The sequence below is a fragment of the Staurois parvus genome, unplaced genomic scaffold, assembly GCF_062004578.1.
Source record: "Staurois parvus isolate SC_StPar_1 unplaced genomic scaffold, SC_StPar_1.0 ptg000022l, whole genome shotgun sequence".
Lineage (NCBI taxonomy): Eukaryota > Metazoa > Chordata > Amphibia > Anura > Ranidae > Staurois > Staurois parvus.
The window spans coordinates 5,991,380-6,011,262 of NW_028317818.1; the positions used below are offsets into that span (position 1 = coordinate 5,991,380).

General features: G+C 39.5%; 1 protein-coding gene across 4 annotated transcripts in view; it reads left to right on the forward strand.

The window, feature by feature from the left end:
• RBFOX1 (RNA binding fox-1 homolog 1) overlaps window positions 1–19,883 on the forward strand; it is a 1,043,447-nt gene that overhangs the window by 491,938 nt on the left and 531,626 nt on the right. Inside the window, exon 1 of one of the 4 annotated variants that reach the window (XM_089692058.1) lies at window positions 8,141–8,311. The exons of the other annotated variants lie outside the window; for them this stretch is intronic. Within the exon in view, the coding sequence (XP_089548184.1) occupies window positions 8,279–8,311 (33 nt within the window). The 5' untranslated portion in view covers window positions 8,141–8,278. Of the gene's footprint in view, window positions 1–8,140; window positions 8,312–19,883 lie in introns of those variants that run through there. 4 annotated transcript variants of the gene reach the window in all.

The following is a 19,883-nucleotide window of genomic DNA, read 5'->3' on the forward strand; positions in this document are numbered from 1 at the left end:
TGTGATTTTCTCTATTGTTTTGCAGCTATTTGACATCTGGTAGCTATTATGAATGCTCATTTCATGCAGAAACAAGACTGCATGGTGTGCGTGCTGATATCATTAAAGGTGATTGTAAGAAAACACTGCATATAAAAAAAGCCATAGATTACACCACCTAAATTCTGTACTCAGCGCAACAACTAAGAAAATAGGAAAAAGGAAACAGCCTGCATCAAATACCCTGATACAAGATATGTGCAAAATAATCTAAAAAAAGGCAGCTCTATACCTTTAATAATGTAAACACTGTGTAAACAAATCTATACATATCATAAATATTCATACATATATACATGATTACTGCGCAAAATTAATATATATTACACAAGTGAAAAGTAAAATTAAAATAATTATCTCCAATATCCACTTGATATCGCCTTTCATGACTCCAACTCCGCCACTGTAAGAAATGCGGGATCATACCATAAGAAGTGAATCTCAAAGTAAAATGAGGTCACCTGTGCACTTTAAATGGATAGTTCATCACATGACTAGGAGGGAGTAGCAGCCAGCCAAACATTACTGCAACATTTCAGGTAACATGTATTGCATGCCTTGCAGAGCTTACTACGGTGCACATGCTCAGCAATTTAAAGTTGTTCTAAAGGCTTACTTATTTTACCTTAATATATTCTACACATAAAGGTATAGCAGCTCCTCCTACCCCCACTCCAGATACTTACCTGTCTTCTCTGTCAACTCTTTCATTCCATCTCTGTGCCCCAGTGCAGCATCACTGCTCTCTCTCTCCTCATAGGCACATAGACAGCTGTGGGAGCCATTGGCTTCTGCTGCTGTCAAACAAATCCTGTGAGGAGGAAGTTGGGGTGGGGTCAAGTTGCACTGTGTGTCTATGGACACACAAAGCCTGGTTTGGGATCGGGCTCCCATATCTGCCTCCATAGCAAGCTCTTGCTATAGGGTCAGATACAGAAGAGGAGAAGCCAGGAGCACCAGCAGGAAGCCCCAGAAGAGGAGATTCATGGCCTTTCTGTACAATACCATTGCACACAGCAGTTTCTTATTTTAATAAAAAAAATGCCTTTTATAATGCTTTAGGCATTGGACACAGCAGCGAATATGCATATTTCATACCACTTCATGCTCTTATGCATGTAAATGTAGGTTTTAATGCTCGTAACAAAAACTTGAAAACTCTTCTTGCAATTGCAGTGTGCCTTTAATATTGAAATTATGTTGTTTTTGTGGCTTGTATGCAGATATAGTGAACTAAGGCTGTATTCACTCCTGAGTGATGCAAAGCTTCACATTTTCTGTGGTGTGTTTTTGCACCATTTAATGTCCAACAGCATAGGGCAGCCCATTCCCTAGAATGGGCTGTCCTACACATGACAAATGCAACAAAGTAGCTCATGTACCCTTTTTTGGCAATAAGCCAAGTGCATTTTGCATTGTACATTTTGTTTCGAAACATAATGAGGGACTGTTACCCTGGTCCTGGTCTGGGGTGCCGTTAAGAAATAAGGGCACTGCAAGTGTATTGGACAGTTCTAGAAATGAGTATTTCTGCCCACATTTCTAGAATGTATAGTTGTAAAAGTGGCCTAAGTAGAATTAAAAAAATAATATTAAGTTATATATATATACAGTAACAGTAAAACCTGTATGTTGGAAAAAATAAGTCACTGTGAACACAATTAAAGCTGACCTCCAGAAAAATGCCAAAACGTCCCTTGCAGTGTGGGCTTTCCTCACTCTGCAAGGTTTAAATATTTGTTATTGTCTAAGGTACTCTTAAAAAGCATTTTTATTTTGTTTATCCTTACAGGCTTTCTTCTCTGCAACCAATTCCCCAAAGCCTGTTTTCTTTGGCACTCCATTTGTCAGCCATGCTCTAAAATGATCATGTACAGTGCAGGAGTAGCAGTCCTACATTATAAGGGCCCATTCACACCAGAATACGGCATGAGAAACCCATGTCTGTGCAGGTTTCCCGAACTGCGCTTAAAACACACTGGGTGTGTGATCTGCTGATGGTGTCAACGTAATCCTAACAACCCCCCAGGCACAGATTGCTACTGCAGTGCATTTGCTTGCACCAGATTACATGGTATTGCAGTACCGGACGTTCCGGTTACAGTGCGTTTTTAACCACCACCCGCCCGCCATATAAGGAAATGACAGGCGCAAGGCGGTTCTCTCATTCTGGGAGGACTTCAGATGATGTCCTCCCACTCTAACCTGGGACACAGCAGATCACCGGTCAGCGGAAAGAGCCCATGGATTTGGCTCTGTCATGTGATCAGCTGTGTCCAATCACAGCTGATTGCATGTAAATTAGGAAATGCTGGTTACTGGCATTTCTCTCCTCAAAAAGCTGTCACGCTAACAGCTCGTGAGGAGAGGAGAGCCAGTAACACTGTTCAACAAATTTTTATTTTTTGCCAGTTTAGGAAACAAAAGGATCCATTTCTTAATGAATTTCACATTCTGAGTTCAAATATAACAATGAAATTTGTCAATTGGCTCTAGTTTTTCTGGAAACGGAAAGTTTTCTACTATAGGCGTAATGACTACATAATGCACAATAATTATATAGATAGATGTCTTTCCACAAATATAAAGCAAGTGATATTGACTACATAACAAAGCCTAAATGGCATAATATATTGCGTAGGATTACCAAGAAAAATTATAGCCATAAGCGAAGTTGAATCATTTTAATACTTAGGATTCTCACTAGTTTTGTCTTCAGTTTGTGTCGGTTTTGCTTCTCTTGGCTTTTCTCTTGTATTCGAGGAAAGGGCTATCTCTTACAACTGCACGTGACTACACGCTTCAGGTTCTTCCTCACTTGACTCAACCACGAAGGATTCTGGTGCTTTAGGAATTGGTAGCCCCTCTCCATGAGGAACTGGACGTATTGCCGATGGAATATTTGGATAGTGCACAGATAACTCTTTCTTCTTATTTAGCCCTTTTACAATTGGAGGCACCATACAAAAGTAACAATTACTAACATGATCTGTTGGCTCTCTCCAAATCATTGGCACAGCGAAAGGCATAGATGCCTTTTTTCCATTCAACCATTGCTCCAGTGCCGTCCCACAAGAATTGCAGCATATATGTGGTGCCCAGCTCTTGTCCTGGTCTCCTATCTTGCAGCCAAAATACAAGTTGTAGGCTTTCTTAATCATTCCTGTTATCCTCCTTTTTTGTGAGATAAAAGTTATTTCACCGCAGATATAGCAGAAATTATCTGCTTTATTCACACAAGTTCGAGGCATTACTGAGTAGCCTATATAAGCATAAAACGAAATGTAAAGACGCTGTCGAACTACAATCAGCTACAGATACTGCAGCTTTTATGCAGTGAAGTGATGCAATTAAAGGCTAATATTGCATCATCTCGGTATACATGCAATTTTCTATTGGTCACCAGTATCAATTGCGCAATATGCAGCTGAAGTTGCATCATAATTTTGAATGGCTTATGTCATTAGATGGGTGAATATATCATGGAAACTAGAGCCAATCAACATTTTTTAGGGTCATTTTCATTTTCAGCACCCCAAAATTATGTAAGATTAGCTAATTTTATGCCCAAAACTTTTTACCTGTTGAACAGTGTAATCGGCATTACTCAGAGGGAACATCTACCCTGATCATCACGGCACTGATGATCAATGCCCTGATGATCAGTGTAGCCCCATTAGTGCCACCTGTCAGTGTCCATCAATGCCACCTGTCATTGCCCATCAATGCCACCTTTCAGTGCCCATCAGTTCACATCAATGACATATATCAGGGCATACCAGTGCACATCAATGCCACATATCAGTGCCCATCTGAGCTGCCTTTCAGTGCCACCTATCAGTGCTAGTCAGTGCCGCCTATGAGTGCTGCCAATCAGTGCCACCTATCAGTGCCAGTCAGTGCCGCCTATCAGTGCCCATCAGTGCCGCCTATCAGTGCCCGCCAGTGCCACCTAACAGTTCCAGTCAGTGCCATCTAACAGTACCGCCTATCAGTGCCAGTTAGTGCTGCCTATCAGTGCCGCCTATCAGTGCCATATATGAGTACTGCCTTTCAGTGTCCATCAGTGATGTCTGTGAATGCCCACCAGTGATGCCTGTCAGTGCCCATCATTGCAGCCTAATTAGCGCACATCAGTGAAGGAGAAAAATTACAAATTTACTAAATTTTATAACAGAAACTAAGAAAAAAACTATTTTTTTTTCAAACTTTTCAGTTGTTTTTGGTTTGTTATCAAAAAATAAAAAAACTCCAGAGGTGATTAAATACCACCAAAAGAAAGCTCTATCTGTCTCAAAAAAATGATAAAAATGTCATATGGGTACAGTGTTGCATGACCGCACAATTGTCATTCAAAGTGCAACAGCACTGAAAGCTGAAAATTGGCCTGGGTAGGAAGGGGGTGAAAGTGCCCGGTAGGCAAGTGGTTAAATTCAATGGTCGCATCAAAATCACCCGTTTCTGTGACGCACTAGTGGTGCAAAATTGAAACGAAAATTCTTAGAAAAGATTTTTGAAAGAAAATTCTTTCGGAATTCAACCAGTGTTTGGCCGACTTTACTTTCCCCTAGGAGCATGGCATACAGGTTGTTTTTTTCCTAACTGTTATGTAGGTGAGCAATCATGGTGCTTGTCACCTGTTTTTTTTTTCACAAAAGTTTACATTTATTTATTTCAGGTACTTACATAGCACTGTCAGTTTACGCAGCGCTTTACATATATATTGTACATTCACATCAGCCCCTAACCCTCAAGGGGTGTACAATCTAAGGTCCCTAACTCACATTCATACACATACTAGGGACAATTTAGACAGGGTCTAATTTACCTACCAGCATGTCTTTGGAGTGTGGGAGGAAACTAGAGTACCCAGAGGAAACCCACACATGTACAGGGAGAACATGCAAACTCCAGGCAGGTGGTGCTGTGGTTAGGATTCAAACCAACAACCTGAGCACTGCCAGGCGGAAGTGCTAACCATTTAGCCACTGTGCTGCCCAACATAATGTAGTTCACCTTAGCTGCATACAAGGAACCAAAAAAAAAGCATGATTCCAATGAATGCACTCTGCAAATAGGAACTGCAATGTATGTATTGAACATGAGGGCATGTTTAGGAAAAGTGCACAGACATGTAAACGCATAATACAAGTGTACCAATTATTTTCACAGCAATTTCTTCTGCTATTGTGCATATCACTGAATATGAGTGCCATAAAGGCGATTGCTGACAGCGGGCAGACCAGTATTCTCTTCTACCTGCCCAGAACAGGAAGCTCCACTTGTATGCATTATTTTTGTAAATATTGGATCTCCTGTTAGAACCTGTTCATGCTCCGTGCAGTTGTCTGTAGTTTCCTCATGGATCAATGCAGGTAACTGGAATGACACATAAAAAACAATAGTTTCTATGTGTCATGTTGTCATCAGAGCGAGTTGTTTCTCTGCATTCTAGAGCTGTTTGCATAATATTGCACCTCGCTGGACTGCCCTGCATGTCATTGAATTGCAAACGCAATGTACCAAGCTGCTGTGGGGTGACATGAAAGAAGTGTCACTGTGCATACTTCACATAGAGAGCTGTGTGATGTGATAAAACATGCATCACGCAGTCCCCCTGATGCACATAACTGCAGCCCAAAATCGCTGACACCCTCACATTAAAGTGGACTTCCAGCTGTTTTTGTGTTTATTAAAAGTCAGAAGCTACAAAAACTGTATCTGCTGACTTTTAATAAACACACTCACCTGTCCCAGAGTCCAGCAATGTTCTCACCCGCGCAGTCCCTTTTCCCTTCTCTCCTCCATGGTGCCGGAATCTCAACTGTGACAAGCTGTGACAGCCTGGTGCCCACTGGGCATGACGAGTCGCGCTCTGCCTCCTAATTAGTCCGACACTCTTCTGGGACCTGTGAAATTTTCCAGGAGACTGCGGGAGGAAGGAGGGGGCTCAACTTCCGGCAAACTGAGCTGGAAGTGGGAGCAAGTACCTGTCAAAAGGAGGTATCCACTCCCCCCAAAAGGTGGCAAATATGTCAGTGGAGAGGGGGAGGAGGCAAATAAGTGGAGCTTTTGCTTTTGAGTGGAGCTCCACTTTAAGTCTCTGTGGTTTAGAGTGCCAGAAAGTGTGAATGGGTTCTAACCCATACTGTATGTACAAGACTAGCAATTACAAAGATGTATATACTGTATATATGTATATAATGACAGCTGTACAATATATCTTACAGGATAAGTTCACCTTTTGTAACATGTTACATCCATATTCAGGGTGTAATACGTAACAGGTTACTGTAAGTTTGCCCCCCCCGATCCCCCTTTGTGACAGCTAGCAGTAGATTTTCTTCCCCTTCTAACTGTCACAATTTAAAAAAACGAAGCCACATCATTCATTCACAGAGTTCTGTGAATGGGAACCCAGTGGCATCCCTAGGGGTGTGCGGGGGGTGTGGGCCACACCGGGTGACACAATCACAGGAGCAGGATGCCAGCAGAGCTTCTGGGCTCTGTGAAGGTCCAGGCCAGTTAATGGGGTGATCCCAGATTCCCGGCACAGTGACAGCTGCCCCCAGTGTAGCAGTAAAATGAGTATCCTGTGAAGATATGTATTCCCTGAAACAACTGCGCTGTGCCGGTTTCAGGCTGAAGAAGCCGATCGCCGATCTCCGACTTTAGCACAGAGCTGCCACAGTTAACCCTTTACAGGCTGCAAACCGCTGTAGCTGATCCCACGGATCACTATGGGTTGCAAGATCAGTTGAACCTATACGGGGTTAACTGATCTTGCAACCCATAGTGATCCAACCCATAGTGATCCGTGGGATCAGCTTCAGCGGTTTGCAGCCTGTAAGGGGTTAACTGTGGCAGCTCTGTGCTAAAGTCAGAGATCGGCTTCTTCGGCCTGAAACCGACACATGCGCAGTTGCTTTAGGGGATACGTATCATCATGATATATTCATTTTACCGCTACATCGGCACTGCTCCTTCCTCTCTGGAGGGGTGACACCACGTGTTATCGCATAGGGTGACACCAACCCTAGGGACACCTCTGTGGGAACCTACAATTCCCGATATCCTTTACAGCTGTAGCTCTCAATGAACTATCATGGCGCTGTTGATCATTGGGGTAGTTTGTTGATTCTTCCTGTCAGTGTAAAACTGCCAGACAGATTACACTGACAGTCTGCAGGAGACCTGCATGGCTCCAGTGCTACTGTTTGCAGGTGCAATGCTTTCCAGGCTTCTAAAACAAAAAAAATAGCAAATGCGCATTTTTCTACCTGCAAAAAAACTTTGCCTTTATTATTTTTTGTTAAAATGTGAACATATCCTTTAAATACATCTCAAGTTTATAGAGGAGATATTCTGCTTATACCACTGCTTGCATGTCTACTCCATGTTGTGTCACTCCATTACTGTGCTATGGTCAGCCTTCCAGAACTTATTTAACGTTCTGTTGATGTTTTGGCTACAATGTGCAATTTCACAGTATCCAAGTGGAGCAAGGAGTCCTGCTATTTCCCCCAAGAAATAAAGAAATGCCTAATTTGAAAATAATGAAAACACATTTGGAATGTTTCCTTATGCTCTGCATATGTAACACATTCTTCCCTATTTGCATATTTATTGCCTCCCTTCCTAACACTTGTTTGCAACAGCAGTGACCTTCCTTTATGTGCTCTTATGTAAATGACCTGGATTACTGGTCTCCTTGAGTGTAAGTCATAATTTATTACAAAGACACTTAGAAGAAAGCTCTTTTTGGTGTGTTTTGTTCTGCATATTATGTCTACCTTTATATTACATTCTGCACAGTTTCAAGCCTTATTTAAGCCTTTTACGTGCTTGTCTTTTTTTAATGTTGCTTAATCAGTGTTATTATTTACCTTCTGCCTTGAAAAGGTTAAAAAATCATATGTACTTTGCTCTTGTTTGGTGTAATCATCTTCTCAGCAGTGCGCTATAGGCTCTGGCAATGATAGACAGAGGCGTGCCTTGCCGTGATTGATGGAGGGAGCTGCAGCAAGCTCAAAAGAGTCCCATCTGGATTAGGTTTTAGGAGCAGTCAGATGTGGAGTGGGAGGTCAGTAAGGCTTGAATTGAACTCCCCCCTCCTTCAGCACCTCTGCTGTCTCCACTTATACACACATTACACAGAATATGCATGCCTTCATCCAAAATTGATGCTTGCTTTTGAGCAGATGCTACAGGGCCTTGGATTCAAACAGCTGCTAAGTTTATGGAGAAGACAGGGAGCAGGATGGTGCAGCAGGTATATTTACTTTATTAATCCATTAAAAAAAATCCAATTTCATTTCACCTTTTGCAAGTGTGTGCTTCTAATTGCTGACTTGATGTACTGTTAGCCAGCCTCCTCTAGTATTAGACATTGCTGCTCACAACATTCTGGAGGTAGATAGAGGATTCAGCAGTGTATTTTTCTGCTTTACTTGATACATCTAGCTGAGTTGCTTTTCTAACCAGCAGGTTTACAGAGTAATTTTGCATTTTTCTTCTTTGTTTCCATGCCCCGAGGAAAAAGACACTGCTTGGCTCATTTAACTACTGTAGGAGAGGCGTTCTTTGCATATGCAATGCTGTTGGCAGGAGCAATAGAACACAGGAAAACAAATCTAATACAAAGGCAATTTGTCAGCTAGAGGTAATATGGATACAGGCACATAAAGGAGTGCAGTGTGATAGAATGCAGCAAAGCAAAATAGATGTATGATGTCAAATCTAGGAGCTTTTCAGTGTGATTTCTGTATATTTAAGAGACCCAAAATAGCTCTAAATTGTATATTCTGCTCTAAACGTTGTCTTATTAATTTTTTTTTTAATCCAAACTTTTGTGCGGATTGGAAACAGGCAGTAGCGGAGAGAAATGTGTTTAGTTTCGTTTCAGAAACTGGCTTGCAAATGACCATTCTGTGCACTAAAGAACTCACAGTACGGCATATCATTTTCCTTGTTTCTGGTTTGTCCAGATTCAGGGAAGAAAGGCAATAAACTATATTTAATACTCTGCCACGTAATGCATATTTTGGACTTGAAATGTGGTTTTCATTAAATTTCTGTCCAAAACATTTAGTAAATGCTGACTGTCTGCCATCCTATGTCTCTTTCCATTTCTTGCCAGCAAGTTACTTTATAAGGGCTTACATCCTTCACAGCAGTTAGAAACCTGATGACCTAAGTATTCCAATTCCAGCACCACTAGGGAAAGGCCTTCACTTGTAACATACACATTAACAATATTGCAACTTAATACCAAGAAATCAGACAAAAACCTCAGTGCTCTTAATTAAATATTAGTTGTAATTAGCACTAAGTGAGAACTCTTTGAATATTAATTTGGGTCTCCTGGAACTGCTGCCAGTGTTAATGAGAAACTGCAGGGGGCCCAGTAACATCTGTTTAGAACCCAAAGTATCCTAAAAAGCTTTAGATGAAATGTACCTGGAAAATACTGTTTTGGTTTTAGGCTCTGTGTTGTTGTCTTCTTCTAACATCTGTAAAGTTTATTCATTTGTGCATTTTTTTGTTTTATGTAAAATAACAAAATCAATTAAATATTTCCTTTTTAATGCTCTCCCAACTGCTGGTGTGTCATTTTGTGATTACTAAAATGTGTTTGGTAATATGTAAAAGAATTAGCATAGTGACAGTTTTCTTCAAAAAGCTGGAATAACTGGATGAATAAAAATGAGTGTAACTTATTGCCACGCAGAGCAGCTTAGAGTTTTTCCTGTATGTATTGCTATTTAGTCTTTTTTATCTTGCATTAAATTTTGGCTATAGAAAAACATATGCACTTTGAACGCACATTTTACCACAATTTGCTGTACATGATTGCATTTCAGTGTCTATTCTGCAGTGTGTTTGTGTATATTGCTGCATTTTATTGCACATTCTGCCAGCTTTAGGCTCCATGGACACTGGACGTTTTGATAACGCTGGTAACATTAGCTGTGTAAAGTTACGTTAAAACCGTGAGTTTTTCAGCTTTTCTAGCGTTTTTGCATTAGCGCTTAGTGTTTTTTTTACCTGTCAAAAAAAATGTTCAAAAACACCGGTTTGTAGCGTTTTACCGCATTTACCACATTAGAGCGTTTTTACAGCTAAAAAAAACTCCTTTAGAAACCCACTAATCCTGGGTTTTTTTTCCAGCCAATAAACGCCCCTGCCAATAAACGTTGTTTACAGTCTATGTGTGCATGAACACATAGGATAACATGCTGAGGGTTTTGCTAGCTGTAATAAAAATGTAAAAAGCCAAAAACAGCAGCTGTAAAAATGTCCAGTATGCATGAGGACCAGGGGCGGACTGACAACTCATGGGGCCCCCGGGCAATAGGGGATCATGGGGTCCCTGTGTCCTTGCCCAAACTCAAAAAAGCCTATGAAAAAGGTACCAGGGGCATCTCATGTGGCCCCCTACTGACCCCAGGCCCGAGGGCACTGCCCGAGTTTCCAAATGGTCAGTCCGCCCCTGATGAGGACTTAGAAACAGTGAAACAGAAAAAAATATTTTAAAATATGCAGTATAACAGTAAAATTCAATAAAGTGCAACAGTGAATAGTAAAAAGTTTATTATATAAGCACACTACAATGCAACATTTTTATATCACTAAAGTGAAAATCCCTAAGCTTCCCTAAGCCTGGGTTTACACTGATGCAGTGCAGAATTCGCTCCGGTCTCTGTGTGAATTCTGCACCGCATCATAATCACACCCCATTCATGCGAACCGCTGCAGGTGTGTATGTTAAGCCAACAACACCCCAAAATCAGTGCGATGTGCAGAATCTAATCACATGTGTGTGAATACTCATGCAATCTGATTCTAGTGCGGACAAAAAAAGGGTCCTGCACAAAATGCATGGCTCAAATTGCACCGCACAGAATTTGCATGTGATTTGCACAGGAATGTGGTGCAGTTCCTGTGCAAATCATATGCGAAGTTCTGCACTGCAGAAGTGTGAACCCAGGCTTAATGAACCCTCACTTCCTTCCAAAGCATCAATAGTTTTCTTCCCCACATTTACCTAACAAAGGTCCAGCATACTATGCACAAACTCAGCCAGGACAATGAACTAACACATTTACTAAAGAGCCCAGGCTCATCACTATGGCAGAATATTCTGAGACTGCATCCCTTCAATTACCAGAACCAATTAAACCAGGAACTTTAAACAGTTTTTTATGCTGGATATTTTGAAACAGTTAAATAAAGGGAAAGAAAACCTATTGGAATCTCTCGTTAAATTTTTAATCAGCCTCTACAACTTTTAAGATGTTCATTAAATGTTAAAACAATGCTTGCAGCTCTGCTATGGCACTAAAATGCACTGGTGGGATTGGGAAACATTATATTAAATAAATAACAATGACCGCAAAGTTCTGTTCCAGAAATGTATTAGGAAAATACATTAACCTAGAAAATTTAAAAACAGAATGTTCATTAATAGTCTTCATTCCCAATCTGTGGAAACATGCTCATGGGAAACCCTTCCAAGTCTATTCTAATGCAAAACCCAAATGCAGGTCAGAGGTAAACTGCAGGTCAAAATCAGCTGACATCGAATGATATGTGAACACTCTCAAATAATGTTAAATTAATGTAATTGACACAAGCAGAAAGCATGTCGACACAGGTAATCCAATATAAATAGTGAATACTTGTGAGCTATTATCAATGAGGCATTCAGTGGGTAGTATGAAATTATCTGCTGATTTAATGTGCTTGGTGCGCTGGCACTTGCACAGACTCACTTGCTAGTGTATATACAATGTTATAAATATATAGTGCCGCGCTCCTATTTGCTTATATATATATATCTTGATCCTTGGGGTATATGAATTAATATCTGAAACAATTCATAAATCACTGTGACTAGTGAATAAAAATAATCAATATTAAGTAATAAATAATAATAAATCACTAGTGAATCACTATATCTGGTGAATCAAATGAATAAAAATATGAATCAGCAACCTACATAAATGTGACTGATAACAATCAATCCTTAATTAAATGTGACTATAAAAGAATTAAATTCAAATCAACACAATTCTAAATCTGTGCCCCTCTGATCTGCTGTGATCACTCCATCTACATAGTGCAAAAGCATACATATAAGTGCAAGTGCAAATACATAAAATAAAAAACAATAAATTAAAAAGTCTTTCAAATAAGTGCAGTGTGCAGGTGGATTCCTTATTCCCTCTCGCCGAGTGCTTAGTGGTCTCCCTATGCGCTCACCTTAATATTTGCCTGAATAAATTCAGGCAAATACGCTTTTAATCCTTCCAGGATTGATGGGATGATACTCTTATGTAAGCTGTTCCAGAAGGTAGATATGGATTTATAGGGATTCTCCTGTGCTCTCCTCTTTCCCTTTGTGCAGCTGCTCATAAATGGACTTCCTGACCAGCTCTCTAGGAATCTCCTACTTCCCCTCCTGGGGTCACCACCTTCTCCAATCATCCTGATGAGGGGGAAATGATTGGATCCAATCATTTCCCCCTGATGAAGTCACGTGACCCTGTGACGCAATGCGTAGGGGAGGGGCTCTGACGTCACGACGTTGCATCGGAGAGGCTCGGTGATTCCAGTGCAGACGGAGGCAGACAGCATTACAGAGGCAGAGGCAGAGTATTACTGTATGTTACCATCAAGGCTGTCCTGGATCACATCAAAGCCGTGTAATACCGCAACTGGCAGCAATAAATTTCCTTTATACACAAGGATAAGGCACAATGGTCTTTTTTCTTCTCTCTCTCAATTGACCCACATTCCTCATGCTGGTGAAAGGAGGATTGGAGAAGGTGGTGACCCCAGGAGGGGAAGTAGGAGATTCCTAGAGAGCTGGTCAGGAAGTCCATTTATGAGCAGCTGCACAAAGGGAAAGAGGAGAGCACAGGAGAATCCCTGTAAATCCATATCTACCTTCTGGAACAGCTTACATAAGAGTATCATCCCATCAATCCTGGAAGGATTAAAAGTGTATTTGCCTGAATTTATTCAGGCAAATATTAAGGTGAGCGCATAGGGAGACCACTAAGCACTCGGCGAGAGGGAATAAGGAATCCACCTTCACACTGCACTTATTTGAAAGACTTTTTAATTTATTGTTTTTTATTTTATGTATTTGCACTTGCACTTATATGTATGCTTTTGCACTATGTAGATGGAGTGATCACAGCAGATCAGAGGGGCACAGATTTAGAATTGTGTTGATTTGAATTTAATTCTTTTATAGTCACATTTAATTAAGGATTGATTGTTATCAGTCACATTTATGTAGGTTGCTGATTCATATTTTTATTCATTTGATTCACCAGATATAGTGATTCACTAGTGATTTATTATTATTTATTACTTAATATTGATTATTTTTATTCACTAGTCACAGTGATTTATGAATTGTTTCAGATATTAATTCATATACCCCAAGGATCAAGATATATATATATAAGCAAATAGGAGCGTGGCACTATATATTTATGACACAGGTAATCCGTTCCACATTACAGTCAATGCCAATGCATGCATCTAGCTTCAGTCATCCTTCAGATTAATAACAATAATTAATAATAATAATAATAATAGTGTACATACTGGGTAGTACACAGTCATGACCATCCATAAATGCTATTCTTTTTTTCCAAATAATTTTTATTCATTTTAAGGCACAATAACAATTAACAAGTCAGATAGCATAATTAACTGCTTCCCATCTGTCCTATAGTAGAAGTACTGCTACAGGGTGGCATGGGTGCACAAAATCACATATAAATTTATGTGATTTTGCCATTCGTGGCCCCGGCTGTTATCACTGGGTCCCAGATGGTGATTACTCGCCAGCACCAGGTGATTGCCAAGCATCTCCAATGGGGGGGGGGAAACTGTTTGTAAACAAAACAGTTCTCTCTTCTGTCAGCTCCTGCACACTGCTATGAATGGCTTTGCCAGGGGTGGACTGACAACTCATGAGGCCCCCTGGGCAATAGGGGATCATGGGGCCCCTGTGTCCTTGCCCAAACTCAAAAAAGCCTATGAAAAAGGTACCAGGGGCATCTCATAGGGTCCCCTACTGACCCCGGGCCCTCGGGTAGTGCCCGAGTTTCCAAATGGTCAGTCCGCCCCTGGGCTTTACATAGCAGAGCCGTGCAAAGAACAAACACACAGCCCTACAGCTAAACACACACAACACACAGTTAACCCTTTGATTGCCCCATATGTTAACCCCTTCCTACCCAGTGCCATTTGTACAGTGTCAGTGTTTTTTTTTTAGCACTGATCACTGTATTGATGTCACTGGGGATGTCAATGACACCAAGTCAAGTCCAGGGTCAGAATGCCCGCCGCAGTCCTGCAGTCTTGCTATAAGTCGCTGATCGCCGGCATTACTAGTAAAAATTTTTTTTTTAAAAAACCCCAGTATATATACCGCCATTTGCAAATGCTATAAATGTCATGTAAACCAATTAATTTACACATATTGGGATTTGTTTTAGCAAAGACGTGTAGCAGAATACATTTTGGCCTAAATGTATGACGAAATTAGATTTTTTTAAAAAAAATTTTACTGGACATGTTTAATAGCAAACAGTCAATAATACTGTTTTTTTTCCTCACAATTGTCGGTATTTTTTATAGCGCAAAAAATAAAAAACGCACAAGTAAAATACCACCAAAAGAAAGCTCTATTCATGAGAAAAAAAGGAAGTAAATTCCATTTGGGTGCAGTGTTGCATGACCATGCAATTGTCAGTCAGAGTAATGCAGCATCGTAACGCAAAAAATGGCCTGGTCAGGAAGGGGGGTATATCCTCAGTAGGGCAAGTGGTTAAGAAATACAGGTACATAAGTTAGTTCAATATCATAAACCTATAAAACCTCAGCGCTAGAACATCAGGTAGTCTAGTACAAATCTCAGTAAGCTGTGTTGAGATTGAAGTATAATATAAATTGTTATTATACATTCTACTCAAACCCAGAAACCAAACAGGTCTCCTGACCTGGTTTCCAAAAAATTCCAGGAAAGGAGATAAAGAAAAGTTATAACAGAAACATAACCAAGAGTACGGAAGATGTTGTCATTTCTATAAACTGTTCAGCAAAATAAACCACAACAATGTGACATTTCTTTCAGTCTAGTACATCCTTAAGCTTGTATACTGTCAGCCAAGACTCCCATTCCTTTCTAAAGAGTGGTACTCTGTGGTTGCTTACTGCAAAGCAGTACTCATAAGAGCAATGGGAGTGTACTCTATTAATAACTTCAGACAGTGCAGGTGCCTGCGTTTGTTTCCATCTATTCATAATTGTAAGCTGTGCTGCTATAAGTATATGTAGTATATACTGTAGTATCATATCCTAATATGGCAAAAGATTTAGGAGCTGTTAAGATGCCAGTGATTGTGGAATTCAGTGTAAACACTGATATCCAAAAACTCTTAATAGAATTACAATGCCCAATTGTATGCAGTGAATTTCCTTTTTGCCCACATCTACGCCAACATTCTGAAAAAGGGATAAGGGATAACCTATGTGGCGTGAGATACCATCTAAGGATTAACTTTAATGCATTTTCCCAGCCTGTTTACGCAATTGGTTGCTGAGTATAGGGTAGAAATTGCTGCTTCCCATTCCTTCACAGAGAATTTAACTCCTAATTCCTGTGCCCACTTATTCATTGAGTTGGATTTTGTATGTTGATGGTTATTTTGTAGACAAGTATAGAACCATGAGAGTCCTCCCCTGGTGACTGCAGGATTGTGATAATAATACCAAACTTTTTTATCCAAAGTTATTGGCACAAATGCCTTTCTAACATGTTCTTTTGGTAATTTTTTTTAATGCAAATGGTTCTAGTAGTACATAAGTAATGAATGATTCTGCAGTGATTGGTTAAGTTGAAGTTGTGTATTGAAAAATGTTAAATGTATTTTACCACTGCTATTATAACTACTTTAGATATTTTTTTATATTAGGTTCCTGTAATCACCTACACATCAGATTATGGGAGAGCCAAAAGCACCAGGGCTCTACTGTCTCTTTGCACAGGGCCTCAACACTGTGAACTTGCTTCAAGGTGAAGACAGTTCAAAGATGACCTTGTCACCATGCTGCTGTTTTCTCACTGCCTAAATAGCAGTCAGGTGACTCAGAGGTGACACCAGTCTATTCCCCAACCAATATAGAGAAAGTGGCTTCACCTTCTGGCTATGCATTTGGCAAAGATTTGTGAATCACAAAAGGGCTGGTAAGAATCAAAAATATTTGGTAGATTCATATATATATATATATATATATATATATTTGATTTTTTTATTGTGTATTTAGCTGGGTTGTTTAAGATTTGCTTTAAAATATATGCAACAATACAGTATATCTTGAAAGCAGAAATAATATATGCATAAGGTCATGTTTAAAATAATGTTCTCCAGACTGGCAAAATATTTGCATATCAATTACTTTGCCTTTGAACAATGTATTTGTAAATTGCACCTGCTGCCAAAATTGGTCACGTTCTCATATCAGCAAGTTTCTAAGCCAGGGGGAGGCAGCCCTAAAGAGGTAGAAATCTACCTGACCACCACAGAAGAGATCAAAGAACACCAAGTTGCAGTTTGTTTCCCTGTTTTTCAAGGGTAACTTCACTTTTGTGGGAAAAAGATTAAAAAAAAAATAATAATAATAAATTATAGTTATATTGTAATATAATTTTTTAAAATTATCTTTCCTTTTCAATCTGCAGTGTTGTAATTTTCTGTAAAATGCAATGCAATATGGCAATCTGGAGTTCCAGTGTACAGAAAACCCCACAGAAATATAATTTCCTGCTTGTGTGATTGACTTATTGATTTTTTTCAGAAGTCTGCAGTAAGATACAAGTCAGATTTTAGACATCTTCTGCAAAAAAAAAAAATGTTTTGTGAGATATTCCCGAAGGGAAATCATGTCTAAAGGGATGCAGACACTGCCACTTCTTTCATTAGAGCCCTGCAGATGCAGCAGCTGGTAGATAATTGTAAAATCATGTCCATACAGATTCACTCTGCACATTGACACAGATAAATGAACAAATATTTATTAAGAATAACACATAAAGTAAGAATCTGCAACAAAGTTTGTTAAAACCCTTGCAATGTACATGGATCACCCAGAAGAGAACTTTTTTACTTAATTAAAATGGAGTCAGGAGTACAACCCCAAAGAAGTGAAGATCTCCCTGACCAACATGGAAGAGCTCAATATCACCAGGGTGCAGATGATTTAGCCAGGCCTCTATAAGTAAAGAGTTTAGGTGTCAGTAGTAAGTAAGGCAGAGTTCAATAGGCACAGCAGGTACCAGCATGTAACCCCCTCTGTCATACACTGAGCTCAGTGCTGTTAGTGTGGCCCTCAGAGGACAAAGGGGCCCCGCACACTCATCATAATCACAAAACATTCACCTGCTCCTAAGTCATTTTACTGACAAATCCTTGGGCTGAGATCTGCCAGCCAATGAGATATGCAGGTGGGATAGATCATCCTATGGTGATCACATTGGTAGGACACAGTAAGCAGAAAATAAGCAGGCTGACAGAACAAATCCTGGCTCTGCACACCTGCTGGCTGAACTGGGTAAGGGGCTGGTGGCATAACTGGATTCCCATCTTCTCCTTACATAATTACGAACTATCAAAGTTTAACAAACAGGCCGTATAGTTGATCACATGTGTTGGGTAATACTTATTTGCAAACAATCATTATTCAGGACTTGTGCAGTGCAGGAACAATGCTCCACATACAAATATGGTGAATCAGATGATAGGTATATCAATATTTTAATTTCAGTTTTTTTTCCCAGAACTATTTGCATATAACCACTCCTATTACAAAGGTCAAACATGCAGTCATAATGAAAAATCTAGAATCTCATCTTGTTTTTTTTTTTTACATTTATGATAGAGTTTTGTGTGTGCTTGCAAATCCTTGCAGGCTCCCGAGGCCTTCAGTTGGTACATTGCATTTCTAGCAAAACACTGTTGTGTATTGTTGGGCATGTACTATAAATTTCTAATTTAAAGGAAATAAAATCACTTATATTGGATGCAATAGGGGTGCTTCTCTGAAGGAATAATTTTACTCTTGACTCGGTGAAACTCTGTTTAGCTCAAAAGCCTAGTAATATGGACTTTTAAGACAAGGGGGCAAGGTGGGCTTACCTGAAATCATTTGGATGTTTGAAACAAAAACTGGGTTTACCTTTTTATTAAATCATGCCCAGTTTTTCTGAACACATTCTCTCTGTCACACACACAGCCAAATTGATACAAGCACTGGCTTTCTCACTCAAATTGTACTGGTAAACCAATGTTTGTTTACGCAGTACTTATTTCTGAAAATTAATAAAAAAGTTTGATATAAAGAATCCTCCTGTACAATCAAATGTAAGGTTTTGGCAAATTATGATATACAGGGGAAGTCACTTGGGTACAGACATAATTATATGATGTCCACTTCACATGGCAAGTAAATTTGCATTCCCTGCCATCTGTTTTTCTACACTGTCTTCCTGGCATACAGTAGGTATAAAGTCATACTACAATAGGAATTATGTAAAATATGTCAAAGCCGATCAGATCTTTTTAACTCCCACAGGTAATCAGTCAATCAGTCATCACTGACAAAAGGGCATACATCAATGTATAATCTGAAATTATTATTTGCTCCCTTGATATTCCTTTCCTTAAAATTCAGGTCTTAGAACAGTACGAAATGCAGCCCTATATGGAATAGGAGATGATTATCAGATACACATTGTCTATTTTTAAACATATTGATATTTAAAAATGATGGTTCATTAAATAGTGTATTACAAAAAAGGAATCAGGGTAGGCCATGCCTTTTGTATTCACAGAGACTGAGGTTGAGATCTTAGTAAATTGGACCCTTTGCATAATCATTAACAACTTTGCACTTTAGACATCCCACTGACATTTCTTCATTTCTTGACATTCAAATGGCTGTAAAATGAGATGAAGTTAGCTGCTGAGAACATTTTCTTCCTGTGTTTTACCAGTCTTTTTGCAATTTCTCATCTTGCTATTTGCTACAATGTTAATTTTCCACTTATAAGTGATAAAGCTTTATGTTGATCCCAGATACTCTGGGCAAAAAGAGCTGACCTAGATTTCTAAGTTTCAAAGGCAGTATTTTCACATCATTGTTAGTGCTCTTGCTCTTTCATAATTTAGGTTTTCTGGCCTTCATCAAAGATCAGACTTACTTGATAAAACAGAGTATCCCTAGGGTATTATGAGAACTGTATTATATTTGTGAGTTCAATTGTTTGCAATTAAGTGGATGATGTTAAGGGAAAGTGCATTTTGAATTAAAATCTAAAGTGAATAAAACAATCTCCTGTCAACCTAGAGTGGTTTTGTAAGCATTTCTAAAGTAGAAACTTTCCTTGCAGGGAAAAAACTACTTGTTTGGCTTAGTGTATTTATTAAAGTACATAAACAATTCCCTCTGATTCCTCAGAATCTTCTCACAGTCCAGTGGTGTGCATGTACTAAGAAGACTGTTATTTGAATTAGGATATCTGTTTTCTTCTGCAGTCAGAAATTATCTGACATATTTAAAGGTAGAAAACATAATGATTTTTGCTTTGCTTTAGTGCTCATATATGTATACACACACACACACACACACACACACACACACACACACACACACACACACACACACATATATGGCACCAGATCACTGGTGCCATGCTGGTCTCCTGCAGACCTGTCAGTATATCTGCTTGCCCATTCAGAATGTATGAGCAAGCAGATATA